Genomic DNA, 27,893 nt, shown 5'->3' with positions numbered 1-27,893 from the left:
TGGCACGAGGGGCAACACTTGTGTTCCATTCAGCCCCCATCCGTCCGTTTGTCCATGCAAATAGAGTCCTTGTTGAGCTGGCCCACCTGGGGTGGGACTATACCACTTCAGAGTGTGTGTGCGCATGGCTGAATGACACACACTTGGGGGGGATCTACACTATTGCTTTTAAAGCGCTTTAAAGCACTTTGAAAACATTTTGAAAACTGTATATGCAGTGTGTCCTGGGCCCCAACAGTTGTCAAAACTGTTATAAAGCGCTTTAAAGCAGTAGTGTAGATCCCCCCTTACATCTGCCTGTCTCTCTCTCTCTCATCTCTTCACTGAAAACTAGACATTGGAGAAAAGTTCTGCCATAAACTTCCATGTGACATCTGGTTTTCTATGTACAGGGAATGATATGGGGGTGTATCTAATGGTGAAGACCCCCCTTGAGGCTGGAAGTGGGGCATCCAGGCACAGGTTGGACACCTCCATGAGAATGAGGCCCTAAACCTTCTGTGCTGGCAGAACATTCCCCCAAAGCGAGGGGTTTTGAGGAACAGGCCCACAGCAATGAACGACTTTCATACATCCCCCACACCGCCCCGTTTACATCTAAGGAGATGAGGCCCAAAGCAAGAATTTATTTCCCACCTCAGTCAATACGAAGAAGTTGTAAAATGAGTTAATGGGTATATTTTCCAACCTTGCAATAAGTGGAGCATTAAAAGAAGGTGGGGGGGGGAGAAAGGGGATTCCACCTACTTTATCTAGAAATAGAACAGCTGTACTGATATAAGTCCTAAACCAGTGGTTCCCAAACTTTTTCAGGTCACCGCCCCCTTGGTTCCACAAACTCATGCCCAGTGGCCCTTACCCTACACTATAAAAATCATTATTCAGAATAGCGGTTTTCAATGACCCACTAAGGAAGATAATAACAATAAAATTCAAAACAGTAACAATTAATTGAATATTTATTCAAAATCTGAAGCACCCACCACAGGCTTGCTGAGGGAGGGAGGGAAAAGAGAGCGAACGGCTCTGTTTTGCGGCCGGCGTGGCAGGGCACACCAAGCAGGGTATGTCTCTTCATTAGCGTTTTGGTGCTTTTCAAACATTTCAATTCACCTTTAAAAGGACTCTTCTTAAACGGTATTAATACATGTGCGGATTCTTCCCCTATATGGCTTGGGACCAAACCATCTTCTCCCATAAAAATGTCCCTGGGTTTTAAAACCTTCTGGAGAGGCGCTTCTCGGAAAAGACCACCTCGAGTGCCCCCCTGCCGCCCCTTTGCCTCTTAATGCTCCCTGCCGCCCCCTTGCCTCTTAACGCCCCCCTATCCAAGGGGGTGGTACCGCCCACTTTGGGAACCACTGCCCTAAATGGAAAGGTGCACCACCAGCTTTGTAGCCTTCCTTTAGTTCATAGTGGTCTGATGTTAAAAAAACATGTTTTATATTGAGTGGAGGTGATCAGAGAAGAGAGAATGTTGGCGTTTCTGATTCTCTACCCTTAGCTCCCTGGTTGAAAGCTCCATTTATGCCACCCACATCCCTCTCTGCTAGACAAACCATCCGTTTGTCCAAGCTGTTAGAATGCATCCTTCTTGTTATCAATCAATATTAATTTGCCCCAGCTTTCCCCAACCAGGTGCCCTGCAGATGTGTTAGACTGCAACTCCCAGTATCCCCCAGCCAGCTAAGGTTCATGCTGGCTAGGAGATTCTAGGAGCTGTAATCCAACACATCTGGAGGGCACCAGGTTGGGGAAGACTGATCTTCCTCTTGACATAACTGAATATCATTCACCGTCCATTTGTTAATCCCTTCTCCACGATGATTCTTCCCATATCCATAGTCATTCCATTCCTGACTACACTTAAGAGCTATTATTTATTTATTTATTTATTTAGCACCATCAATGTACATGGTGCTGTACAGAGTAAAACAGTAAATAGCAAGACCCTGCCGCATAGGCTTACATTCTAATAAAATCATAATAAAACAATAAGGAGGGGAAGAGAATGCAAACAGGCACAGGGTAGGGTAAACAGGCACTGGGTAGGGTAAAACTAACAGTATAAAGTCAGAACAAAATCAAGTTTTAAAAGCTTTAGGAAAAAGAAAAGTTTTTAGCTGAGCTTTAAAAGCTGCGGTTGAACTTGTAGTTCTCAAATGTTCTGGAAGAGCGTTCCAGGCGTAAGGGGCAGCAGAAGAGAATGGACGAAGCCGAGCAAGGGAAGTAGAGGCCCTTGGGCAGGCGAGAAACATGGCATCAGAGGAGTGAAGAGCACGAGCAGGGCAATAGTGTGAGATGAGAGAGGAGAGATAGGAAGGAGCTAGACAGTGAAAAGCTTTGTAGGTCAACAGGAGAAGTTTATATTGGATTCTGAAGTGAATTGGAAGCCAATGAAGAGATTTCAGAAGTGGAGTTACATGGTCAGAGCGGTGAGCCAAGAAGATGATCTTAGCAGCAGAGTGGTGAACAGAAACCAACGGACTGATGTGAGAAGAAGGAAGGCCAGTGAGAAGAAGGTTGCAGTAGTCCAACCGAGAAATAACCAATGCATGAACAAGAGTCTCGGCAGAAGAGACAGACAAAAATGGTTGAATCCTGGCAATATTATACAGGAAAAAACGACAGGATTTAGCTACTGCCTCAATATGAGGAATAAAGGAGAGCGAGGAATCAAATATAAAGCCAAGACTACGAGCTTCCTTGACTGGAGTAAGCGTAACATCATTGACAGTAAGAGAGAATGAGAGATGAGGAGAAGGTTTAGGAGGGAAAACAAGCAATTCAGTCTTTGCCATATTAAGTTTCAAACGACGATGAAGCAACCAAGCTGAGATATCTGAAAGACATGCCGAGATACGATCGTGAACATCAGGAGAAAGATCCGGAGTTGAAAGATATAATTGTGTATCATTGGCATACAGATGATATTGGAGGCCATGAGATTGAATAAGATTACCCAAGGGCAACATGTATAAAGAAAACAACAACGGACCAAGCACCGAGCCTTGCGGAACCCCTACTGAAAGGGGAAAAGAAGAAGACGAGCTGCCATTAGCCAACACGCTGAAAGAGCGACCCGCTAGATAGGAGGCAAACCAGTTATAGACAGAGCCACAAAATCCAAGGTCATGAAGGGAATCTAAAAGAAGATCATGATCAACCGTGTCAAAGGCTGCAGTTAGATCAAGGAGAATAAGAACGGAATAATGGCCTTTAGACTTGGCAGTAAGAAGATCATTGGTAATCTTAGTAAGGGCTGTTTCAGTGGAATGCAAAGGACGGAATCCAGATTGAAAAGGATCCAGAGCAGAGTTACTAGAAAGAAAATCAAGGCAACGAGAGTAGACCACACGCTCCAGGATCTTTGAAACAAACGGCAACAAAGAGACAGGTTGGTAGTTAGACAGAGATAGCCTATCAAGAATAGGTTTCTTGAGAATAGGAGACTGTAGCATGTTTAAAAGCAGAAGGAAATGAACCAGAGGACAGAGAAAAATTAATAATATGAAGCAAGGAAGGGAGGATAGCAGGGATAAGATTAATAAAGACGCGAGAAGGAATCGGATCACGAGAACAAGTGGAAGGCTTCGAAGAGCGCAGTATTGTAGACAGTTCATCAGCTTTTCTATGTGAGGCATTTGTTGTGCGCCTGTCATTCCCTATTACAGGTTCTTTAAACAACATTTTGCTCCTGTTTGTAAACAGCACTTTCCACGTTTTTTTTAGAGTAGGGAAAATACAGCATTTAATTCTGAAAGTGAAAGATACCGGTTTTTATTTGCCTATTTGCACTGTTCTGGTGTACCACAGTGCCACCTAGAGGTTATGTAGCAGAAAAGCAGGAAAGGAAAACCTCCTTGTAGAGAGCGTGGATCTCAGTTCTGCGACAAGACCAAAGGTAGATGCAGCGGATGAACAGCCTCATGTAGAAAAGCTCTGTCATCAAATCTGTTTCCTTCTTTCCACATTCCCGTCCCTCTCACTTGCTCTGTAACTCCTTCACCTGTTGGATATCCCCATCTCCATGCTGAACGTCCCACCCTTAACCATCCATGGGTCCCCTCCTCCTCCATGCCTTTCTTGAGTCTTTCTCTCTGCCTCCTTCTATTCCATGTCAGACGTCTTCTTCCATTCAAACGCTTACTTCCTCGAACTCAGACCTAATGCTGATGCAACAAAAGTTCATGCGTTGCTCTGCTTGCATCTCCCTTTCTTTGGTGCCAATGTGGCAACCCCGCAGTTTACTGAATTGTCTGCATCTGCTCTCCTTGTCCATGTGTTGAACGTCTTCACATTCTCTTCCATTTGTTTCTCGTTTGCCATCCCCTCCCATTGGTCCACCAACATCCCCAGCTCCAAGGCCAATCTCCCAAAAGTAAGCCTCTTCTAACGTCCTATATATTTATTTATGGATGAGTACATCTCAACCACTTACATCTACAGACTTCAAAGCCTTCTACACAAATCATTAAAAAAAATAGAACTAATACGTAGAGTCGATGTATTGTACTTACGTACCAATTCTCATTTCCTTCTCTGTTTCTTATGCCACTTGCCTCCTTTTTCTGTTTTGGTCATTGCTTTTGCATCTCTTAGTTCTGAGTGTCTGAACTCGGTAGGCTTAATTGTGTCCACGTGGCCTGATGGGGAACCCACGAGCTGGGAAGTTATCTCTGTCATAGGCACCCTGCAGCCTCTTTCAGTCCTTGAAAGAAGCTTGGTCTCATATTTATTTATTTATATTTATTATTATTTATTTATTACATTTATATACGGCCCCACAGCCGAAGCTCTCTGGGTGGTTTACAGCAGTTAAAAATGGTAAACATTAAAAAGTATACAAAATTTTAAAAACATAAAAACAACAGTATAAAAACAACAGTATCCATTTAAAAAAACCACAATTCTGGGGTCCATTAAAAACAAACTTAACGTTGTTAAATGCTGTTAAAATGCCTGGGAGAAGAGAAAAGTCTTGACCTGGCGCTGAAAAGATAACAAAGTTGGCGCCAGGCGAACCTCATCGGGAAGATCATTCCACAGTTGGGGGGCCACCACGGAGAAGGCCTTGCTGCCATCCTCCGAGCTTCCCTCGGAGTAGGCACTCAGAGGAGGACCTTAGATGTTGAGCACAGTGTACGGGTAGGTTCATGTCGGGAGAGGCGTTCCATCAGGTATTGCGGTCCCAAGCCATGTAGGGCTTTATAGGTTAAAAAACCAGCACCTTGAATTGGGCTTGGAAACATATAGGCAGCCAATGCAAGCAGGCCAGAATCAGTGTTATATGCTCAAATCTCCCTGTTCCAGCTATCAATCTGGCTGCCGCATTTTGCACAAACTGCAGCTCTCCGAACCGTCTTCAAAGGCTGCCCCATGTAGAGGGCATTGCAGTAATCTAATTTGGAAGTTACCAGAGTATGGATGACTGAAGCTAGGTTATCCCTGTCCAGATAGGGGAGTAGCTGGGCCACCAACTGGAGTTGGTCGAAAGCACTCCGTGCCACTGAGGCCACCTGAGCCTCAAGTAACAGAGATGGTTCTAGGAGAACCCCAAGCTACGCACCTGCTCCTTCAGGGGGAGTGCAACCCCATCTAGAACAGGTTGAACACCACCCCCATCCGGTCAGAAGAACCACCCACCAGCAGCATCTCAGTCTTGTCTGGATTGAGTTTCAGTTTGTTAGCCCTCATCCAGTCCATTGTCGCAGCCAGGCACCGGTTCATCACAGCCACACCTGATGAAGATCAGGTGAGTCACCTGTCCTCCTAGTTCCTGTACATACCTGTTCTTCTACTAAGTTTATCTCATCCCTGTCACCCAGCTGTTTGTTTGCTATATTGGCCAACTTCCATGTATTAGACCGACATTCAAACCATGAGTTTCTGAGTAAATGGGATCTTCTTAGAACTAGTAGGATTGATCCAGGTCTGGTAATAATCCTGCTTTTGAACCAGCCAGTTTCTTTGATCTTACGTTTGCAGTTTATTCTCACTGCAAAGCAAAATATAAATTCAATATATTCCTTTGGCTTGCTTTCTCTCTCTCTCTCTTTTTCTCTCTCTCTGTCTTTCAACCTCTTTCTTCCTCTGGCAGCCTTCCAAACATCAGTTTTACTATTCACTGTCCTCAACCCTAGGACTGAAGATTTTTATTGGGGAGGTTTTAATGGGTCAGCTGTTGTAATACTACAAAATAATGTCACACTTAGCACTCGGTCACCCAGGAAACTTGAGAGATCAGGGAAGGCAGAGCAGATTCCTGGACCTTGTTTTTTGGGGATCCTGTAATAACGGGCAACTCCTCTGCTCTACTGAGCAGTTTATTCAGGAGGGAAGGAATTTCTCCCTGCCTAGATCTTTCTTAATGGGAAACAATAAATCTATTCCTCCCATCCCTGCTCTTGGCAGATCCTGAAGTAGAGGAAAAAGTGAGCTGGAAGGAGCAGAAATAATAATAATAATAATAATAATAATAATAATAATAATAATAATAATAATAATAATAATAATATTTCTTACCTGACTCTCCACTTGGATCGAGGTGGGGAACAACAGTGAATATAAAACACATTGAAAACTGATTAAAAACAAAGCACACATGATTAAAACATCCTAACAACATTCTAAAATTTCACTGGATAGGCCTGCCGGAATGATCAGTCTTTATTGCTTTTTTAAACGCTAAAAAACTGTCAAGTTGACAAATCTCCTCCGGCAGGCCATTCCACAGTGTGGGAGCAGCAGAAGAGAAGGTCCTCTGGGTAACAGTTGTTAATCTAGTTTTTGCTAGCTGAAGTAGATTCTTCCCAGAGGACCTGAGCGTGTGGGGCGGATTGTATGGGAGAAGGCGATCCCGCAGGTAGCCTGGACCCAAACCATGTAGGGCTTTAAAGGTGATAACCAACACTTTACACTTCACCCGGAAACTAATTGGCAGCCAGTGAAGAGATTTTAAAACTGGTGTATTTTGGTATACCAGTGACCAGCATGGCTGCCGTATTTTGGACTAGTTGAAGTTTCCGGACTAGGCACAAAGGTAGCCCTATGTAGAGCGCATTGCAGAAAGGGTGTGATGGAATGTCTCTGGCATGTACCTTATTCCTAATAGCATCCTTTCCCATGTAGCTGGCAGAGGAGAACGTGTGCAAGGGATTCATGATATGACAGTGAACAAGCCACAAAAATGCCACCTGTGTCCATGTGGTGTGTTGAGCACGCCTACGCAAGTATGTTTGAAATGTGAATCTTGGAAATAATAATAAGGAAAAAACAACATTTCCCTACAATCCAGAAATACTCTTCTCACATTTAGACGGCATGCTCTACATTTTTATATCACAACTGCGTTTCAGAACTCGCTATAGGGACAAGGAGGGAGAGAGTTGCGAGTGGCAGCGCCCAAGCATTTTGAGGGGCAAATAGACACAATTTGTCAGACAAATGGTAGTATTAGGTTTGCATTCCCTACATAGTGCAGAGACGGGTAAAACAGGAAAACTACGCAATGGTGAGAATTCGCTGCAAACAAGGCAAAAGCTATTTTGGGCTGCATTAATAGAAGTATAGCTTCCAAATCGCGTGAGGTACTGGTTCCTCTCTATTCGGCCCTGATCAAGCCTCATCTAGAGTCTTGCGTCCAGTTCTGGGCTCCACAATTCAAGAAGGACGCAGACAAGCTGGAGCGTGTTCAGAGGAGGGCAACCAGGATGATCAGGGGTCTGGAAACAAAGCCCTATAAGAGAGACTGAAAGAACTGGGCATGTTTAGCTTGGAGAAGAGAAGATTGAGGGGAGACATGAGAGCACTCTTCAAATACTTAAAAGGTTGTCACCCAGAGGAGGGCCAGGATCTCTTCTCGATCCTCCCAGAGTGCAGGACACGGAATCATGGGCTCAAGTGACAGGAAGCCAGATTCCAGCTGGACATCAGGAAAAACTTCCTGACTGTTAGAGCAGTACAACAATGGAATCAGTTACCTAGGGAGGTTGTGGGCTCTTCCACACTAGAGGCCTTCAAGAGGCAGCTGGACAGCCATCTGTCAGGGATGCTTTAAGGTAGATTCCTGCATTGAGCAGGGGGTTGGACTCGATGGCTTTATAGGCCCCTTCCAACTCTACTATTCTATGATTCTATGAGTGTAATATTGGTGATCTTGTATCAAATACTCAAAAATTGCGGGTTTCTTAGAGAATAACCCTATGAATGTTTAGGCAGAATAAAGTCCTACAACTCCCAGCATGGCTTGCTGGGAAATGCTGGGAGTTGTGGGACTTTCCCCCCCTGTCTAAACACACATAGGATTGCACCTTTATTCTTCAAATGTAGAAATGGTAGGGGAGGCTACATGTTTTGAGTCCCTATGGAAAGTTCTGTAATAGTAATAATGTTTCGTTCCTGGTTTTGAGGTCAAGGAACTGGAATTGTATACTACATTCTCCACTGTATGCCTAACAGTATGGTCTGGGGTAGAGGAGTTCTTGCTGAGACAAGGGAGCTATTTTGGTGTCGCCAATATAATGGCCTGGATAAAACAAGATCTAAAGGGAAGGGATTAACGCCTGAAATATCCCTGAAAGTATTCCCTTTTGTTCAAGCACTCTTAGGAGGTTGGGTGCTCTGTTTAAATGTAAGATGGGTCTTGACTAACAGATCCCAGGAAGCTGAATGCAGAAGAAGTCTGAAACCCTATCAGCCCCAAATGTGAGCTAGAGATTTCTCTTTTTGCTTTGTGATTTCTTAAGGTCAAATTCACAGCCAGCGGATATTAAAATGAGGGTGGGTGGGACAAGAATAGTGTATTCAGGGTTGTGCCTGGATTTCATATTAGAGATGGATCTCTATAATGGATCTCTGCCACCTCTGCACTACTCTGGTTTGTACAAGTCACATCTCTGTCTGGGCGAAGACACACTTTGTGACTCTCTGAGTTTTTATACATGAGGCTGTGATTCCTTTCCTGCTTTTATGCTACATAACCTCTGTTACCCACAACATTGGCACAACAAAAATCCATGCAACACATATCACAATAGCTACTGGTGTGTGTGTGTGTATGGAGGGTCGGTGGGTGGGTAGGATCTCCTGTCTACAAAGTATCTTGGAGGAAGAAGGGAATTTTGATTTCTTATCTTGCGATAGCTGTTCATTTGAAACAATGAGTTGCAAATATATTTAAAAGATAGTACATGTAGGCCCATAATAATAGAATCCCTTGAATCTAGCGTATGCTCCAGTGTATCCTCATAAGCTTTTCTTGAGGCAAGGACATTTCGTTATATCTTGGGGCAATTTAGTGGACAACGACTCGGCGAAGTGTTAGTTTTGAACACAATGGTCCACAGTAGCAGCTGCTGCAAAAATGTCCGCTGCTTAGTACCACTTCATTCAAGCTTGTCTCCAGAGTGTTGTGGACCCATGTAGACACTCTCATGGAAAAGTCCGAGGTCAGGCTTGCATGGGTGAGCCAATCTTCATTTCGTTACCCAAATTTGAAGGTTGGGAAGCATTCCCCTCTAGCTTTACTTATCTCTTTTTCCCCCCTTTTTTCTTTGCTGTGCCTAAAATCTATTGGGCTCCATCACGATTACTTTTCCCACCTGGTTTTCCTCTGCTATTTCTACCTCTGTTTCATTAGCGCGTTAAGCTAATGGCCCCTTTCACGTCGGTTTGTGGTATCACGCTGTGCTGATGAAGCTTCCCTTTCGCTTGTTTGCTCTCCCACCCCACCCTGCCCCGCTCTGGCTTTGTTGTCTAGTGATTTTCTGATTTAACATTTCATCGGCTGGGCTCTGTTTCTGCAGACAATGAGGGTGGGGTTGCAGCAGCAAAAGTCTGTTCAACCGACTCAACACAAGTCCCTTGGTTTGACATGGCACTGGAGGAGAGGAACCGCACCGCCCTCCCCTTTCGTCAGCAAGCTCTCCCTTCAAAGCACATGCCCCCAACAAAGGAAATAGTGAGAGGACGGCACTACACGGGGGCTGAAAGGTGTTTTAATTCTGTTTGGGGGAAATAATCCAGACTTTCCCCTCTCTAGGAAAACACGGAAAAGGGAGGGGAAGAGGCGGGGTGTCTGGATGACGTCATCTGAGTGCCATGTTGCAAAACTGCAAACCAGGCATGACGAGAGTGCAATAAAACGCTGGTGTGATGGAGCCCATTATCTCTGACCTCGCCTCATTTTCTTTGGTCTTCAAGATCTCTGAAAAAAGACTAGTGCCTAGTATTTTCCTTTCCCCCTAAGGTCCGAGGGTGCTTCCAGTTGGAGCGGTCTTAGTACTAATAACCCAACAGCACGATTGAAAGGCTGTAGAGTTCATGCTTTACATGCAGAAAGTCCTAAGTTTCATTTTCGGCATCTCCCGGGAGGGCTGGAAAACATTCCTGCCTGAATCCCTGGTGCAGCTATTCCATTTCTTCAACAGATTTTCCACATTATGAAGGAAGTGATGGGGCAGCACAGGAGGGTTACATGTGGGTGACGATGTTTGGACCACCCACGCCATCAAATTCGATAAAAGCTTATTCATTTGCTGGATGACTCAGCCAAATGTGTGAACTGTCTCCATGGGGGTGGAGGGAGCATTGTGGTTGGGTTGACAGCAGGTGATTACTTTGTGATGGTTACGTCAGGCAGCAAGTCACCATTTAATGCTATGGTTGAAAAGCATTGGCTGCACATGTGTGAACTGGCCTCAGCATGAAATATGGCTTTTCTCATATCATGTTAGGGTCACCAACCTTTTAACCTGACAAATTAGGCAATGTCCAGTCATTCAAAGCATCAAACGTGTAAGCCATCAAAGGAGCTTATTGTGACCACAGCATCATCACTCTTCTAATGACTAGATTACTGCAATGCCCTCTATGTGGGGCTGCCTTTGAAGACAGTTTGGAATCTGCAGCTTGTGCAAAATGCAGCGGCCAGATTGATAACCGGAACCAGAAGGTTTGAACATATAAGACCGATTCTGGCCCACTTGCATTGGCTGCCTATACGTTTCTGAGCCCAATTCAAGGTGCTGGTTTTAACCTATGAAGCCCTGCATGGCTTGGGTCCACAACACCTGACGGAACGCCTCTCCCGACATGAACCTACCCGTACACTACGTTCATCTAAGGTCCTCCTCCAGGTGCCTACTCCGGGGGAAGCTCGGAGGATGGCAACAAGGGAGAGGGCCTTTTCAGTGGTGGCCCCCCAATTATGGAATGATCTCCCTGACAAGGCTCGCCTGGCACCAACATTGTTATCTTTTCAGTCCCAGGTCAAGACTTTTCTCTTCTCCCAGGCAAACAACATATGCTGAGTTTTTAACCGACCCCAGAATAGCTGTTTTAAATGGATATTGTTGTTTTTATGCTTTTGATGGTTTTAATTTTTGTATATTTGTTTTTAATGTTCACTGTTTTTAACCTTTGTAAACCGCCCAGAGAGCTTCAGCTATGGGGCGGTATATAAATGTAATAAATAAATAAATAAAGGTGGCACTCGAAAACTGACCCCTAATTCTCAGCATACCCCTGTCAATCCAACTCAGTTTTCAGAGTGGATGTGACAAAATAACACCATGCAGGACAATAGTTCCAGAAAATGAGTTATCCTGATCTTGGATGATGATGATGATGATGATGATGATGATGATGATGATGGTGATGGCGGCGATGCATACATGTGCTGTTGCAAATCTCATCTGAGAAGAAACATTGGACCTGTTCAGATGACACGCTAAGCCATGGTTAGGCCACTAACTCTTTTGCAGCAAACGGTTAGTGAGCATGTTTAAACTGATTATGTAGCCACCATGGCTAGGAATGGTTCATATGATCCACTAAGTCATAATGTTTATCTCAAAATGCTTAACCATTTTGGCTTAGCATGTTGTCTGAACAAGCTCACTGTGTGAGAGAACAGAGGAGGCACATCAGAGGTTTTTGGAGGATTCGGTGGTGGAGACCCCCTTACTAACATCTAAAACAGTAGGGTGACCATATGAAAAGGAGTTCAGGGCTCCTGTATCTTTAACAGTTGCATAGAAAAGGGAATTTCAGCAGGGGTCATTTGTATATATGGGGAACCTGGTGAAATTCCCTCTTCATCACAGCAGTTAAAGGTGCAGAAGCTATGTTAGAGTGACCAGATTTAAAAGAGGGCAGGGCACCTGCAGCTTTAACTGTTGTGATGGAGAGGAAATTTCACCAGGTTCTCCATATATACCAATGACACCTGCTGAAATTCCCTTTTCTATGCAACTGTTAAAGATACAGGAGCCCTGTCCTCCTTTTCATACAGTCACTGTAATGTTGATACAGAAAAAAGGCCTATAACTCCCGGCATATCCCAACCATCCGTGCTGGGAGTTGTAGGACTTTATTCTGCCTCAACATGCATAGGGTTACACCTTAAATCGCCCTGGAAACGTTCTCTCATGTGTAGAGGTTTTTCATTGCTTATTGGGGTTGGGAGGCAATTTCCACATGCTTACTTCTTCTTCAGCTGAGTTATAAGGCCTTCTTCAACAATGGAGGAGAGCGAGCCAACACACAGGCCCATACCAAAACTGTAACCCATGCTTTATTTTTAAAACAAGAGCTGCAGGGCTTAAGCCTTTCCATAAATTTCGTCCTCTGCTTTGAAAGGTCTATCCACAATCCCAAATATTTAAGGGCTATTTTGTGGTTTGTTCTGGGAAAGATACTCTGCTCATAGTCAAAGGCACTATATTATTTTATTTATTTATTTAATTTAATTTATTTATTTGTTTATTTTCACATGAAACAGTATGCTAAGCAGTGGTCTTCCACTGGTGGGTTGCAAAATCAGTCTGGATGGGTTGCGGCAAAGCTGTTGCTGCCATGTTGACTAAGGTGACCATATGAAAAGGAGGACTGGGCTCCTGTATCTTTAACAGTTGCAAAAAAGAGGGAATTTCAGCAGGTGTCATCTGTTTGCATGCATGACCTGGTCACTATAGTATAGCTAAAGTATAGTTAGAGTAACCAGATACAAAAGAGGGCAGGGCTCCTGCAGTTTTAACTGTTTTGATGAAGAGGGAATTTCACCAGGTGCTGTATGCATACAAATGGCAGCTAAGGAAATTTCCTTTTCTGTGCAAATGTTAAAGATACAGGAGCCCTGTCCTCCTTTTCATATGGTCACCCTGATGTTGACCAATTGTGAAATTGAAAAAGTGAGTCCCGTGTTGCCAACTGGGAGTCCAAGTTGGGTCTTGGGTATGGACCAGTTGAAGACCACTGTGCTAAACTGTACCGAAAGCAATATGGATGTCCTCAGGTGGATTTAGACTGTGAAATGTGTAGCTGTTTTTCTTCTTAAGCACCCATATCGTTTTGAATATCACAACTTGGACTCATAACGCTCCACTGAATTTTAAATACCGGTGTTGCACTCAGGTTTGATGTGGAAAGGCAAACCCTTCCACCTTTGTCAGTGAAAACAGGTCTATTTGTCTCACGTTACGTAATAACACCAGCTCCTCACCGTGGGATAATGAGCTTAAACAAATTCGGTGTGGCTGATATACCCTGCTAAACATTTTTGAAGACCAAATTTTCAAAAGACAAATTCTGTTTTCATCGAGAAAAGACAGTAAAACAGCCTTCCTCAACCTGGGGCGCTCCAGATGTGTTGGACTACAACTCCCAGAATGCCCCAGCCTGGCTGGGGCATTCTGGGAGATGCAGTCCAACACATCTGGAGCGCCCCAGGTTGAGGAAGGCTGCTGTAAAACAAACACAAACATTTTGATTTCATATCTCTGCAGACCTTTCAGCATTTCCTTCTCATACCCTAAATTCTGTCATCCCCCCCCTCCCCCCCAGGATTTCAAAAGTTGGTTATGTTGTTAGAGTTGACATCAGTGGGAGAAAGACCCCAGCTAGGAGCAGGGGCCTTGCCCTTAAAGGTGTCTCATTTTTTAAATAAATAAATAAATCTGAGGTAAAAATCTGTTAAACATGGCAGAAAATAAATATTTAACCCCTGCCCTCCAATAGGTACACTTGGAAGGTGCAAGAAAGGCAGAACCTAGTGAACCAAAGTGTAAAAATCCTAAGTTTTAAAGGGTTGAGAAAGGCTCCATTTTTACAATGAAATACCCTACACAAAATGATCAAATTTCCTTTCTCTTCTAATGTGTCAGTAATAAATATTGTTCCCTAAGTTGCTTTTAAATAATACATTAAAATAGACCTTCGTTGTCATTATTGTGAACTGCGCGGTTTAATTAATATGAGTAGTTCTCCATTTTCCCTCCGTTTTCGGTTTTTCAAACTCTGAAGCGTGAGTGTGCGATCAAGACATACTGAGCTCTAAAATTTCATTTCTCCCCTGCAGAACCTCGCAAAATTATTAATTAGTGAGGTTGTGTGATTGGGAGTCATAGTATCCCCGTAGTAAATATGAAATCCCATGCCCTGTCTCTCCTCCAAAGGAGTTGGTAGAGGTGACCTGGTCGCCACACGTGGGCACGTGAGGTCCGTTGTGGCGATTCACACCTAATATGTTCAGGCAGCTGGGGCGAAAAGGTTAATCCTGTTTTACTTCAGCTGCAAGATTAGGATTTGAAGGATGGAGGCAGGTGCTGGAGCGTGAGCAGAGCAGTGGTCTGACTAATACCTGCCGAGGCTGATGGGATAGGATGGACCATGGCCAAAGCAGTTGTCCTCTCCTGCCATGACCTATGTGTGTGTTTGGAGGGGAGGGGATGTTTCTTCTTGTTATGGTGGATAAATGGACTTCATGCCATTGTAGGAGGTGTGGCGATAACTGAGGGTACGTTATGGGTTTATTAAAAGAGGGATAGCGTACTCTGCTTGGCTCCCTCAGAGAAAGCTGAAATGATGTAAGCTCTAGAAAGTCTGGCTGCAGAATGGCTTTCCCTGAGGGCAAGAGGAGTTTGACCAAAATGAAGATGGCGGCTACCCTCTGAAGCCAAGGTGATTGCTATGGGCAACACAGGGCTGACTTCAGTAACAAGATGGCAGTCGAATGTTTGGCTGTATTTGGTTGGGGTGTGCTCCGCTCCGTTACAGATCCCCAGATCCGAAGCGGAGCGGGCTGATCCGGGCCTCCAAAGTCTGGTTCCAGAGTGGATCGGGGGAAGTCTGGATCGTCCCGAAGTGGTTTGGACCAGTCTGAAGCGGTTCGGTTTGGCCCGAAGCAGTTTGGACCTGTCCGAAGTGGTTCAGACCGGTCCGAAGCTTTGGAGCCAGGTAAGTAGGGAGGGCAGGGATCCGAAGTAGGGATCCGAAGTGGTCTGGGGAGGGCGTGCACAGCCCTAGTATTTGGTCTAGCCAGCTTTCTATGAGCAGCATGCTCTTTAGCGAAGTAGTGAAACAGGCCTTAAAAATGTGATGAAAAAATGTGATGAAAAGTAACACATAACTAGGAATGTTTGTGGTCTTATGCACACTGCTCTTAGCCAGGTTCAGAGCCCAAGTATCCCATTCCTCAGCCTAGTCTGATAATGTTTCTCTTTTCTTTCTTTTCCAGCTTTGCGCGGCGACTGTGCGTGGCCCACCTTAACCACGTTGATGGCGGCAAATGGACCTACTACTCCAACAAGAGACTTTTGGGCCTGGCCCCTGAGGGACTAAAGGCTCTGTGAGCTGTGCCTTCTCCCCCTCCCCCCCTCCCTGCCCCTTCCCCGACCGCGCCATTCCCTGGCTCCACGACAACATGACCCTAGCTTGCTGTGGCGTCCACAGTTTCCTGCTCCGCCTTTCCAACCATCCCAGGTGGGGCTACTATCAAGGCCCCCGCTGTCGGGCTCTCCTCTTCTGGCTTTTGCTCCTGTGTTTGCCCTGCTGTATCCAGCCAACTACCTTCAAGGTGGGCGTGATGGGCCCCTGGAACTGTGACTCCATCTATGCCAGAGCCTACCCTGACGCAGCCGCCAAGTTGGCCATTGGCCGCATCAACAGCGACTCGACTGTAAACCAGGGTTATTGGTTCGATTACATCCTCCTCAGTGAAGAGTGCCAGGCGGCGAAGGCCCTGGTGGGGTTTGTCAACTCGGAGCGTTACGCCTCTGGCTTTGTAGGCCCGGTCAACCCAGCGACCTGTGAGGCGGCTGGGCTGCTTGGCAGAGCCTGGAACAAGCCCGTCTTCTCCTGGGCTTGCTTGACTGATGATGCTGAGGTGGAACGTTTTGGTACCTTTGCTCGGCCGTTGCCACAGGCCTCCGCCGTGCTCTACACTGTGTTCAAGTACTTCCGGTGGGCTCACGTGGCTGTAGTAACCTCTGAGCAGGACTTCTGGGTGGAAGTTGGCCAAGCCCTGGCCGATTCACTGCGTAACTTTGGCCTCCCTGTCAGTGTAGTGGCCACCATGGAGAATGAGCCCGATGGAGCACGGGATGCCCTGCGCAGGATCCAGAAGACCCATGATGTACGAGGTATGGCTGGGCAGAGGGAAATATAGGCAGGTGCGCCTCTCCAAGGTACAGGATCTAAGATCTGGGGGACAATAGTTAGATGACATCTGTTCTTTTGGCAGGGGATGAGACACGGGTTTCCTTATTCACTGTGGGTAGCATTTTCGGTGAGTTTTTTGTTTCGGAGCAGGGAAACCATAGCGTTCCATTGTGAAAGTGAAAGAAAGCGTGATTTTCTCTTGTGTATATTTGTAATGTTTTGCTATGCCACAGTGCCACCTAGAGGTTATGAAGTGGAAGGGAAATACTCCTCATGTAGTGTTCAGATCTCAGTTTCGGGATGAAACTGAAAATTGATACAGGCTATTAACAGCCTCGTGTAGAAAAGCTCTATGAATGCAGGTCAGTCTGATCCTGTGACCTGTGTTGTGGTCCCCTGAAAGACGTTGGATAAATGAAGAATGTTAAATCAAATTTTATATATTAAGAACATAAGAAGAGCCCTGATGCTGGTTCAGACCAAGGGTCCATCTAGTCCAGCACCCTGTTCACACAGGGGCCAACCAGCCGTCGGCCAGGGACCATCAAAGCAGGACATGGTGCAACAGCAACCCCTCCCACCCATGTTCCCCAGCAACTGGTGCACACAGGCTTACTGTCCTGAATACTGGAGGTAGCACAGAGCCATCAGGGCTAGTAGCCATGGATAGCCTTCGCCTCCAGGAATTTATCCACCCCCCTTTTAAAGCCATCCAAATTTGTTGTGCTTTGCTTGTGATCAATTCCCCACCACACCACGCCTTTGGTTTTTGTTCCTTCTTGTTTTGGAAGCTTTCCACCACGTGAGTTAACTTGTGGTTACTGGAGATGCATTGTCTGAGGAGGTTCTCAAAAGACTGAAGACCTCTGGAATGCTGGGAGCTGTAGTCCAACACATCTAGAGGCTAGAAGTTGTAGTCCCCACACATCTGGAGGGCAGCAGGTTGGGAGGGCTGGTTTGCAGGGACTGGAAGCAACTCCACAGGTTTCAGACAGGAGCCCTGCTTGGGGCCTTTGCCATAACTCATCATAATTTGGAGTTTGTGCTCCGTTCAATGACAAGGGTACATTTGCAGAAGATTCTACAGTGCGTGTTGAAACCAGATGCCTTGATCAGCTCAACCTTAGTGAGGTGGAGAAAGGAAGGTGACTGGATGCCCAGAGGCAGAGAATGACCTGGTCACATGATCATCGCAGCCCACAATGGCCGCCATGTTGCCGATCGAAGATCCCACCACCGTAGCTTCTTGTGACATCCGAACCTGGCAAGCCTGGCTGGCTTGTTGGGTGCTTAATAAATCACTTTACAGCCCTAGAACAGGCTATGGGTTCTGGGTAGTTTGTTAACCACCACAGTAAACCTTTCTGGGTTCAGACAACATGAGAAGCCACTCCCAGGAAGGGTAATTATGTAGGGTGACCATATGAAAAGGAGGACAGGGCTCCTGTATCTTTAACAGTTGCATAGAAAAGGGAATTTCAGCAGGTACCATGTATATATATGGAGAACCTGGTGAAATTCCCTCTTCATCACCACAGTTAAAGCTGCAGGAGCTATACTAGACTGACCAGATTTAAAAGAGGGCAGGGCACCTGCAGCTTTAACTGTTGTGATGAAGAGGGAATTTCACCAGGCTCTCCACATATACAAATGACACCTGCTGAAATTCCCTTTGCTATGCAACTGTTAAAGACACAGGAGCCCTGTCCTCCTTTTCATATGGCCACCCTATACAGCAATGGAACTGCTTTCTCCTCTGCCCCCAATGGCGTTTTATGCTCAATCAGGGCCTTGTTCACATCTTTTGTCAGAAAGCTTATAGCCCTGTCCTCCTTTTTATATGGTCACCCTATAATTATGTAAATCAGCCAGAACTTAAATGGCACACGCTGGGTGTTTTAACAACTCACCGTGGCTTGTTAACCACCCTGCGATCATGCAGACCGGGCTGGTGGATGAAGCAGACTGCAAAGGAATGAGTGTTTGCATGAAAATATATGAATGTGTACAACATATATGCAGATTTACAGCTTCCTAGTGAACAGAAAATACTGGATTCTTTTGGAAGCTTTTGTAATACTTACTTGTTTACCAGGAATGAAGGCGGGGGTGGGAGAGCGCAAGCAGGCACTTAAATGTCTGAGGATTGGAAGAGGCTGGTAGGCACCATTGCTTCCTCCTCTGTCCACCGTCTCCGTGCCTCTTGCGTCTGCCATCAGGAAACGAAGCTGTGAGAGGCATCAGCAGGACTAAACATAGGGTCACAGGATGTTGCCTTATACTGAGCCGGTTTGCATGTCACTCTAAGCCATAGTGAGTTACTTAACTCCTGGGGCTTAGTGATGCTTGCGGGCGGCCATTTTGCATATTCAGACTGTGACCACGACTTGGCGTATTGTGCAAATCCGGTGAGAGCGGGGCCAGATGTACACCAAGCAGGACATCAGGGGTCTGGAAACAAAGCCCTATGAAGAGAGACTGAAAGAACTGGGCATGTTTAGCCTGGAGAAGAGAAGATTGAGGGGAGACATGAGAGCACTCTTCAGATACTTAAAAGGTTGTCACACAGAGGAGGGCCAGGATCTCTTCTCGATCCTCCCAGAGTGCAGGACACAGAATAACGGGCTCAAGTTAAAGGAAGCCAGATTCCAGCAGGACATCAGGAAAAACTTCCTGACTGTTAGAGCAGTACGACAATGGAATCAGTTCCCTGCGGAGGTTGTGGGCTCTCCCACCCTAGAGGCCTTCAAGAGGCAGCTGGACAACCATCTGTCAGGGATGCTTTAGGGTGGATTCCTGCATTGAGCAGGGGGTTGGACTCCATGGCCTTGTAGGCCCCTTCCAACTCTGCTATTCTATGATTCTGTGATTCTATGACATGACACTTTGAAAACGTTTTGAAAACTGTATCTGGAGTGTGTCCTGGGCCTCAACAGTTGTCACTTCGGTTATAAACTGTTTTAAAGCAGTAGTGTAGATCCTGCCTTAGTTGTGTTGGCATGGTTAACAAACCACCCACAACCCATGAGCTGTTTTAGGGTTGTGGGTAGTTTGTTAACTGTGCCAACAACCCACCTGTGCTGGTTTCACATGACACAAAAAATGGTGGCTGCAGCTTGACTATGACAACATCTGTCGGCCCACCCAACGTGGTTTAAATAAGCCACGGCGGGCTGCAGTGATCATGCAAACTGGGTCACTGAGTCAGACCCTTGGACCTTGTAACTCAGTATTGTTGACACACTGACTGGCAGCGGCTCTCAGGGATTTCTGGCAGGAATCTTTGTTAGCCGTACTTGGGGGCTGTCTTCACAGCGTCAAGTTGACATGGCTTTGCCGCCAGACCCCGCAGTATCACTGCTGCGTGGTGGTAACGAGTTATTTACATGAAGAGAGCAGCGTGGGCTTTCCGGTGGCTATTAGATTTGCCAGGCTCACCCCCATGCCTTCTGCCCGGGAATACCCCCAGGCGCAGCAGCACCCAAGGGAGGGCAGATGGAAAAGAGCCGCTCTGATCTTGCTTGGCCAGGAAAAGTCAGGGTAAGTCAATACTTGAAAGGTTGTCACACAGAGGAGGGCCAGGATCTCTTCTTGATCCTCCCAGAGTGCAGGACATGGAATAATGGGCTCAAGCGACAGGAAGCCAGGTTCCGGCTGGACGTCAGGAAAAACTTCCTGACTGTTAGAGCAGTACGACAATGGAATCAGTTCCCTAGGGAGGTTGTGGTCTCTCCCACACTAGAGGCATTCAAGAGACAGCTGGACAGCCCTCTATCAGGGATGCTTTAAGGTGGATTCTTGCAATGAGCGGGGGGTTGGACTCAATGGTGTTAGAGGCCCCTTCTAATTCTACTATTCTATGATTCCACTTTTCTCCTGCGAGTCTTCGTCTCTTTGCCCTGGGGTGGCTCCGAATCAGCGGCTGCGTCATATATCCAACACAGCACAGATTCAGAGCCATCCTGGGGCTTGCAGAGCCTATAGACAGCCTCTTAGAGATGCCTCCGGGGATTGAAACTGGCACCTTCTTCATTCAAAGCAGTGGACCACCGGCCCTCCCCTTAATATCTGGCCTGCTTGCAGTGCCTCTTTCCTCTGAGATCTGCCACAGCCCAGAGATTCTGGGTGCTTCCAAGTGCGGTGGAGTTTTTTTTTTTTTTTTTTGTACCCAGCTTTGTCCATGGGATTTTATTGGGAGTTTTCCCACCTCTTTCTCTTACCACAAAAAATTCCATTGAGGAAGGAAAGATGAAATGTCAGCCGCACGATTCTTTGTGATTATTTCCACTTAGAAGCCTTCTCTCTGGAAGCCCCCTCAGAAGAAGAAAAGTCTGTCTGGAGTGAAACTCAAATGCACTTTTGCTCCCCTCGCTAATAACTTTCATCCGTGTTGTTTTATTTTAAAGGCAGTGTATGTTTCCTCAGGAACGTCGGTTAATAGGCAGTGTATAAATACTCCAAAACAAACGAATAATTATAAATAGTCAATTCTGTTGTTAAGCAGCACAGAACTGTTACAGCTTTCCAAAGGTGCTCCATACTAGCCAGCTCAAAATCTTGCAGCCCAGCTCTGTACGTGTTTAGTCGGAAGAAGAGCTGTGCTGAATCAGACCAGGAAAGGAAGAAAGGAAAGGAACCTCTCATGCAAAGCGCTTGAGTCATTGCTGACTCCTAGAGGGACGCCTGCTTTCACTGACTTTTTCTTGGCAGACTTTGTAGCGGGGTGGTTCGCCATTGCCTTCCCCAGTCACGGTTACCTTTCCCCCAGCTAGCTGAGTACTCATTTTACCGACCTGGGAAGGATGGAAGGCTGAGTCGACCTGAGCACCAGCTTCTGCTGGGATCGAACTCAGGCCGTGGGGAGAGTTTCGGCTACAGTAACTGCCGCTTACCACTCTGCGCCACACGAGGCTCTCGAATCAAATCAAGGGTCCATCTATTCCAGCTTTTCGTTGACATAGTAGTCAACCAGCTGCCTGTAGGAAACCCACACGTAGGACATGAGTGCAATAAGCTGGAGCGTGTTCAGAGGAGGGCAACCAGGATGATCTGGAAACAAAGCCCTATGAAGAGAGACTGAAAGAACTGGGCATGTTTAGCCTGGAGAGGAGAAGATTGAGGGGAGACATGAGAGCACTCTTCAAATACTTAAAAGGTTGTCACACAGAGGAGGGCCAGGATCTCTTCTCGATCCTCCCAGAGTGCAGGACACGGAATAACGGGCTCAAGTTAAAGGAAGCCAGATTCCAGCAGGACATCAGGAAAAACTTCCTGACTGTTAGAGCAGTACGACAATGGAAGCAGTGACCTAGGGAGGTGGTGGGCTCTCCCACACTAGAGGCCTTCAAGAGGCAGCTGGACAACCATCTGTCAGGGATGCTTTAGGGTGTATTCCTGCATTGAGCAGGGGGTTGGACTGGATGGCCTTGTAGGCCCCTTCTAACTCTGCTATTCTATGTTGCAACCTTTCCCCATAGGGGACTCTTCATACTCCTGCTCTCAAATGAACTTATATAGTATGGCAGACACAGGGACAAGGTAGATTTGACACTAAACACATCAATAGGAAATGTCCCCATTTAAAACACACACACACACACACACACACACACACACACACACACACACACACAATTAATAGCAGGCACAGAGGGGCTGTTTCTTATTGGTTTGGGTGAGGTCTGTGGCTGACTCAGAAATACTCCTTTCTCCCGACTGTCACCAAGACCTACTGATTTTATATTTATTTATTTTTATTTATTAAGACATTTGTATCCCACCCTATATCACAAGGATCTCAGGGCGGCATACAGATAAAATCATAAAAACAATATAAAACAATAAATATACATCTAAAAACAAATCAAACCATTAATAAGCTAAAACCAGTACAGAATTTAAAAACAGTAAAACCAATGAAAACCTTTAAAGCTATGTACAGGCTTGGTGAATTTAGCCATCAAAGGCTTTGTTAAAAAGCCATGTCTTAACTTGGCGCCGAAATGAAACCAGTGCCGGCACCAGTTGGGCCTCTAAGGGGAGGCATTCCACAGCTGGGGGGCCACCACAGAGGAAGCCCTCTCCCACGTCCCACCATAGTGTACGTCTCGTGTTGGTGGAACGCGGAGGAGGGTTTCTCCCTCCACCAAGATGGTGAGAGCAGGATATGGTGAGGGAAAGGCACTTGGTATATGATCAGATGAACCCTCTTTCTCGATCGGAACTTCACTTGTACCCCAGTGATAAGCCCTATTCAGAGCTTGAAACAGAGCTGCTGAGGTTGCTTGAGTCTACATGGAAGTGACATTCTCTGCTGTTTTGCATAATCTAAGATTTCTGGGATGCATGTGCAGTTATAAAAGGCACCCTGCACATGGGCAGAGGTCCTATTTTCTTTATTATAGACCCACAAGTTCGGATGAAGCCTTGAAGAGCACTGGACTTGACATTCATTTTTCTCTTGACCCTCTTACCCTTCCTGCCTTCTCCTCCCTGCTCGCCTTCCCAACGCCTGTTCCCTTTTATCCTCCTTTGGGGACCTTTTCTACCCAGTGGTCATCATGTGTATGCACTCTGTCCTGTTGGGTGGGGAGGAGCAGCGCCTCCTGTTGGAGCAGGCCGAGGACCTGGACATGACAGACGGGAGCTACGTTTTCATCCCCTACGACGCCCTGACTTACAGCATGCCCTACCAGAAGGAGTCCTACACTGTCCTGGATGACAGTATCAAACTGCGCTTGGCATACGACGCGGTGCTCACGGTCACCGTCGACTCACCGGAACAATCCTTCCGGCAGGCCTTCCGGGAGGCTCAGGAGAAAAGGGAGATTCCTGGCCACCTTGATGCCGACCAGGTGCGTGAAGAGAAAGAGTCAGTGGAGCGGATCGGGTGGGAATAACGGGTGAGGTTGTTGGAAGCGAGAGGCTGAGATTTATGAGGATCTCTCTGTGCTCAGAGTTGTGTGTATCGTGAGTGTTCTCAAAACTGCATTCTTAGTTAATGTGGCACAGAATTCAATATTCATAATATTGAACATAATGACACAAGGAGAGCCCTGTTGGATCAGACCGACGGTCCATCTAGTCCAGCACTCTGTTCACACAGGGGCCGAACAGCCAGCGGCCAGGGACCAACAAGCAGCAACAATACCCTCCTACCCATGTTCCCCAGCAACTGGTGTTTATAAGCTTACTGCCTTGGTTAAGGTGACCACATGGAAAGGAGGACAGAGCTCCTGTATCTTTAACAGTTGTATAGAAAACGGGATTTCAGCAGGTGTCATTTATATGCATACAACACCTGGTGAAATTCCCTCTTCGTCACAATAATTAAAGCTGCAGCAGCTATGTTAGAGTGACCAGATACAAAAGAGGGCAGGGCTCCTGCAGCTTTAATTGTTGTGATGAAAAGGGAATTTCACCAGTGGCTGCATGCATACAAATGACACCTGTTAAAACCCAGGGAAAGCTTGTGTGAAAAGGTATGTTTTCAGGAGGTGTTTAAAAGATGTTACATTTTCTGCCTCCCAAACTGCACCAGGGAGGGTCCTCTAGAGGTTGGGTGCCGCCACAGAGAAGGCCCTGCCGCTGAGGTTCTTCATGGGGGCATTATGTTTCTTTTCAATGGCCAGCAGGACCTCCTCTGAGGATCGTAGTTGTTGTCCAGGTGCATATAAGAGTAGACCGCCTTAAGTGAATGGGACTGGTTAGGGTTTTACCTTTCAAGTTTTAAGCATACAACAATAACAGAGCCACATTTCCAGACCACAGTATTTATTTATTTATTTATTTATTTATTACATTTCTATACCGCCCAATAGCCGGAGCTCTCTGGGTGGTTCACAAAAATTAAAAACATTTAAAGTATAAAACAACAGTATAAAACCATAATATAAAATACAATATAAAAGCTCAACCAGATAAAAACAGCAGCAATGCAAAATTATAAATTTAAAACACCAAGTTAAAATTTATTTATAGACTGTTAAAATGCTGGGAGAATAAAAAGGTCTTCACCTGGCGTCTAAAAGCATATAATGTAGGTGCCAAGCGAACCTCCTTAGGGAGCTCATTCCACAGCCGGGGTGCCACAGCAGAGAAGGCCCTGCTCCTGGTAGCCACCTGCCTCACTTCCTTTGGAGAAGTTGGTACTGTGAAATTGGTTTTGAAAACTTCTCAGTAGTTCCTGGCGAATTCTTAAATATTGGGGCAGTGCTGGGATAAACAGGGCCTCTACTCCTGCAGACCTAGCGACATAAGTTACGAAGAACAAGAAAACAGAAGCAAATGTTCTCATTTGCACAATTTAATGCATGCAAGAGTTGCCCCTAACTCTTCTTCCGTTCCCTTTATATAGGCACACCCTCTCTTTGGTACCATTTTTAACTCCATCTACTTCATGGCCAAGGCAGTGGAGAGCACGCGTATGTCCGGCAAGTGGGTCATGGGTACCAGCATTGCCGAACACGCCAAGGACTTTGAGCTGGAGGGTTTCAGCCAGACAGTGTCAGCTGATGAATATGGAGACGCCGTGGTGCCCTACGTCATCCTGGACACGGACGGCAAGGGCAACCGTCTTTGGCCCACCTACAGCGTGGACGTGGCTGCTGGAACCCTCCGCTACGTCGGCCACACCGTTCATTGGCCTCACAGTTCCAGTCCAGACACGGACTCCAACTGCTGGTTTGACTCCGTCAGCATCTGCACTGGAGGTGAGTATTGAAGTGAGGCAGCTCTGTGTGTGTGTCTGTGTCTCTGTGTGTTATTGCTGGATGGCGAAAAGAGGGATGCAGAATTTGTAACGGGCAGGGCCTGTTCAGACAACACACTAAGCCATGGTTAGGCCACTAACTCTTTTGCGCCAAATGGTTTGTGAGTGCGTTTAAACCGTGGTTATGTAGCCACCATGGTTAGGAATGGTTGTCACACAGAGGAGGGCCAGGATCTCTTTCGATCATCCCAGAGTGCAGGACATGGAACAAGGGGCTCAATTTACAGGAAACCAGATTCCAGCTGGACATCAGGAAAAACTTCCTGACTGTTAGAGTGGTATGACAATGGAACCAGTGACCTAGGGAGGTTGTGGGCTCTCCCACACTAGAGGCCTTCAAGATGCAGGTCAACAGCCATCTGCCAGGGATGCTTTAAGGTGGATTCCTGCATTGAGCAGGGGGTTGGACTCGAAGTCCTTATAGGCCCCTTCCAACTTTACTATTCTATGATTCTATGTTGTTTAAGACTCAAAGGGAGGCTGTTACTGGCAATGGAACTGGAAATCTATGTTATCTCCACCTGCCTCCGTGTTGTGCAATTCCCGGTGGTCACAGTCTTCTCCTTCTCCTTTAGGAGTGAATGCCGGTTTCATCCTCTTCCTATTTCTAGCGGTTATTGGCTTGGTCATGGGTGGAGTGGCCCTTGCTTTCCATCTCAGGTGAGTTACGCCAACACCTCTCATTACTGGGTCTGCAGGGCTACTGGCAGCCATTTTGGATTTTGCAACATTCTCCTGTGAGTTGATGATGATGGCCGGCCGGCCACTTTTGGCTTCTGAACCTTCTGCTCCATTTGTGTTGATCCCTACAGGCGCAAGTTTCAACACGCCCAACTCATGAAGGGACCCAACAAGATTGTTCTCACCATGGATGACTTGACCTTCATTAATACCCAGAGCAGCAAGAAGGTGAATGCGGGGAGGGGAGGGGGCTGCTATGAATGGACCTTTGAGGAGTAAACAGACATTTGGAGACAGGTTGCTGTTAACTATGGAGCTAAAGGAGAGGATTTCAAGATGGAGCATCCCAAAGTCAGAGACAGAGAGTTTGGCAATGCAAGTAATGGTTCTACTCAAGGCCCAAGAGAAGATTGGTACTTATCCAAGAAGTAAAGGAATGACATTATGGAAATGTAGAAACAAATTCTGGTCATCAGTTATTGGTGGATGGAACTGATGAGGAGATCAGAACTATTTCGGAATGGTTATAACGTTAGAGTGACCATATGGAAAGGAGGACAGGGCTCCGGTATCATTAACAGTTGTATAGAAAAGGGAATTTCAGCAAGTGTCATTTGTTTTGTATGCAGCACTTGGTGAAATTCCCTCTTCATCTCTACAGTTAAAGCTGCAGGAGCCATGCCCTCTTTTGTATCTGGTCACTCTAGTATAGCTCCTGCAGCTTTAATGGTTGTGATGAAGAGGGGATTTCACCAGGTGCTGAATACATACAAATGTCACCTGCTGAATTTCCCTTTTCAATACAACTGTTAAAGATATGGGAGTCCTGCCCTCCTTTTCATCCTATCCTGGATAGTATGTAAAATATCTCCAGATAATTTGGACTTCATTTCCCAGCTTTTCCATCCATTGGCTATGTTGGCTTTGGGGAGTTTGCTCCAAAACATCTGGTGATCCATATTCTGCTCACTCCTGGTATACTGTGGAGGGTCTGAATGTCAAAGGTTAAAGTGGTTCCCTTTGTTCACTGTAAGAAAGTTGTTTTTGAGTTCACGGCCGTCTCCCTATTTCCTCCGCCAGAAAATGGACGACAGCCACCCCAGTCTTGGAGGACGAAGCATGGTGGACATGAAAAGCATCAAGAGTGTGGCCGCGAACGCGGAAAACACCAACGTTGCTGTGGCGGAGGTAACGACATGTCCGCCCCTGCACCATGTGCCGCCCCGCGTCCTTCCTCTCTCCCAATCCCTAGTCAAGAGGGGTGTGTGTGTGTGTGTGGATCAGGGTGGGGGGAGGGCAGTGGGCCAGAGGAATCCTCTGGTGCAGTGACATCGGGCTCATGTCCTCACACGGCCACTGCCCTACCTACTGCCTTCCTCTTTATATACTGGGGTCTTTGTTTAAACCCCTCCCCTCCCACGTCCCCAGCTTTCTTTTACGTCCTCCAACCTCCATCCGTTGTCGCGATGGGTGCCATTTTGAGTGGCAACTGGTGGCCATTGGCTCAGCCATAGGGACAGAGGCCTAAACGTCCAGGGGGCGTGCCTGGGCCTATTTGTGGTGAAAGGTGCCCTCACTGATTCCCAAAGCCCCCACCCACCCACCCACCCACCACTTGTTCTCAGTGCGGCTCTGCTTGTCGGCACAGTTTGCTGCCCCATAGAGACCTTACCTGCTCCCTTCTTCATATCTTCCTGCACCATATCGGTTGGGAAGCGATGTGACCTGCCGCTCCGCCACTCCTTTGCTGCAATACTGAACCGCTCATTTAGCGACACAGGAGGCTGCCTGCTCATTAGTCTATCCAGCTCAGTATTGTTGACACTGACTGGCACAAATACAAAAGAGAGAGAGAGAGACTCTAGCGTTGAAGAGTAGAAAAGTTTTTAATCTCTTGGTCCAAATGTTTCTACTGTTTAAAAATATGTTTTTTTTAAAAAAAACTGTTTGAAAAAGGGCTCGACGTTTCAAATCTATCGATCCTTCCCCAGGAGCTGATTAG

The 27,893-nt window shown here is 46.4% G+C and overlaps 1 protein-coding gene across 1 annotated transcript in view; it reads left to right on the top strand.

The window, feature by feature from the left end:
• The first annotated feature begins 15,703 nt into the window (after positions 1-15,703).
• Positions 15,704-27,893, top strand: part of GUCY2D (guanylate cyclase 2D, retinal) — a 31,709-nt gene continuing 19,519 nt past the window's right edge. The window contains exons 1-6 of the mRNA XM_063137221.1: positions 15,704-16,421; positions 22,993-23,294; positions 24,797-25,151; positions 25,786-25,870; positions 26,023-26,119; positions 26,972-27,079. Of these exons, the coding sequence (XP_062993291.1) occupies positions 15,704-16,421; positions 22,993-23,294; positions 24,797-25,151; positions 25,786-25,870; positions 26,023-26,119; positions 26,972-27,079 (1,665 nt within the window). The remainder of the gene's footprint in view (positions 16,422-22,992; positions 23,295-24,796; positions 25,152-25,785; positions 25,871-26,022; positions 26,120-26,971; positions 27,080-27,893) is intronic.

The sequence above is a fragment of the Elgaria multicarinata genome, chromosome 11 (genome assembly GCF_023053635.1).
Source record: "Elgaria multicarinata webbii isolate HBS135686 ecotype San Diego chromosome 11, rElgMul1.1.pri, whole genome shotgun sequence".
NCBI lineage: Eukaryota > Metazoa > Chordata > Lepidosauria > Squamata > Anguidae > Elgaria > Elgaria multicarinata.
The sequence above is the reverse complement of the archived record's forward strand: the minus strand, read 5'-3'. Positions and strand labels throughout refer to the sequence as shown.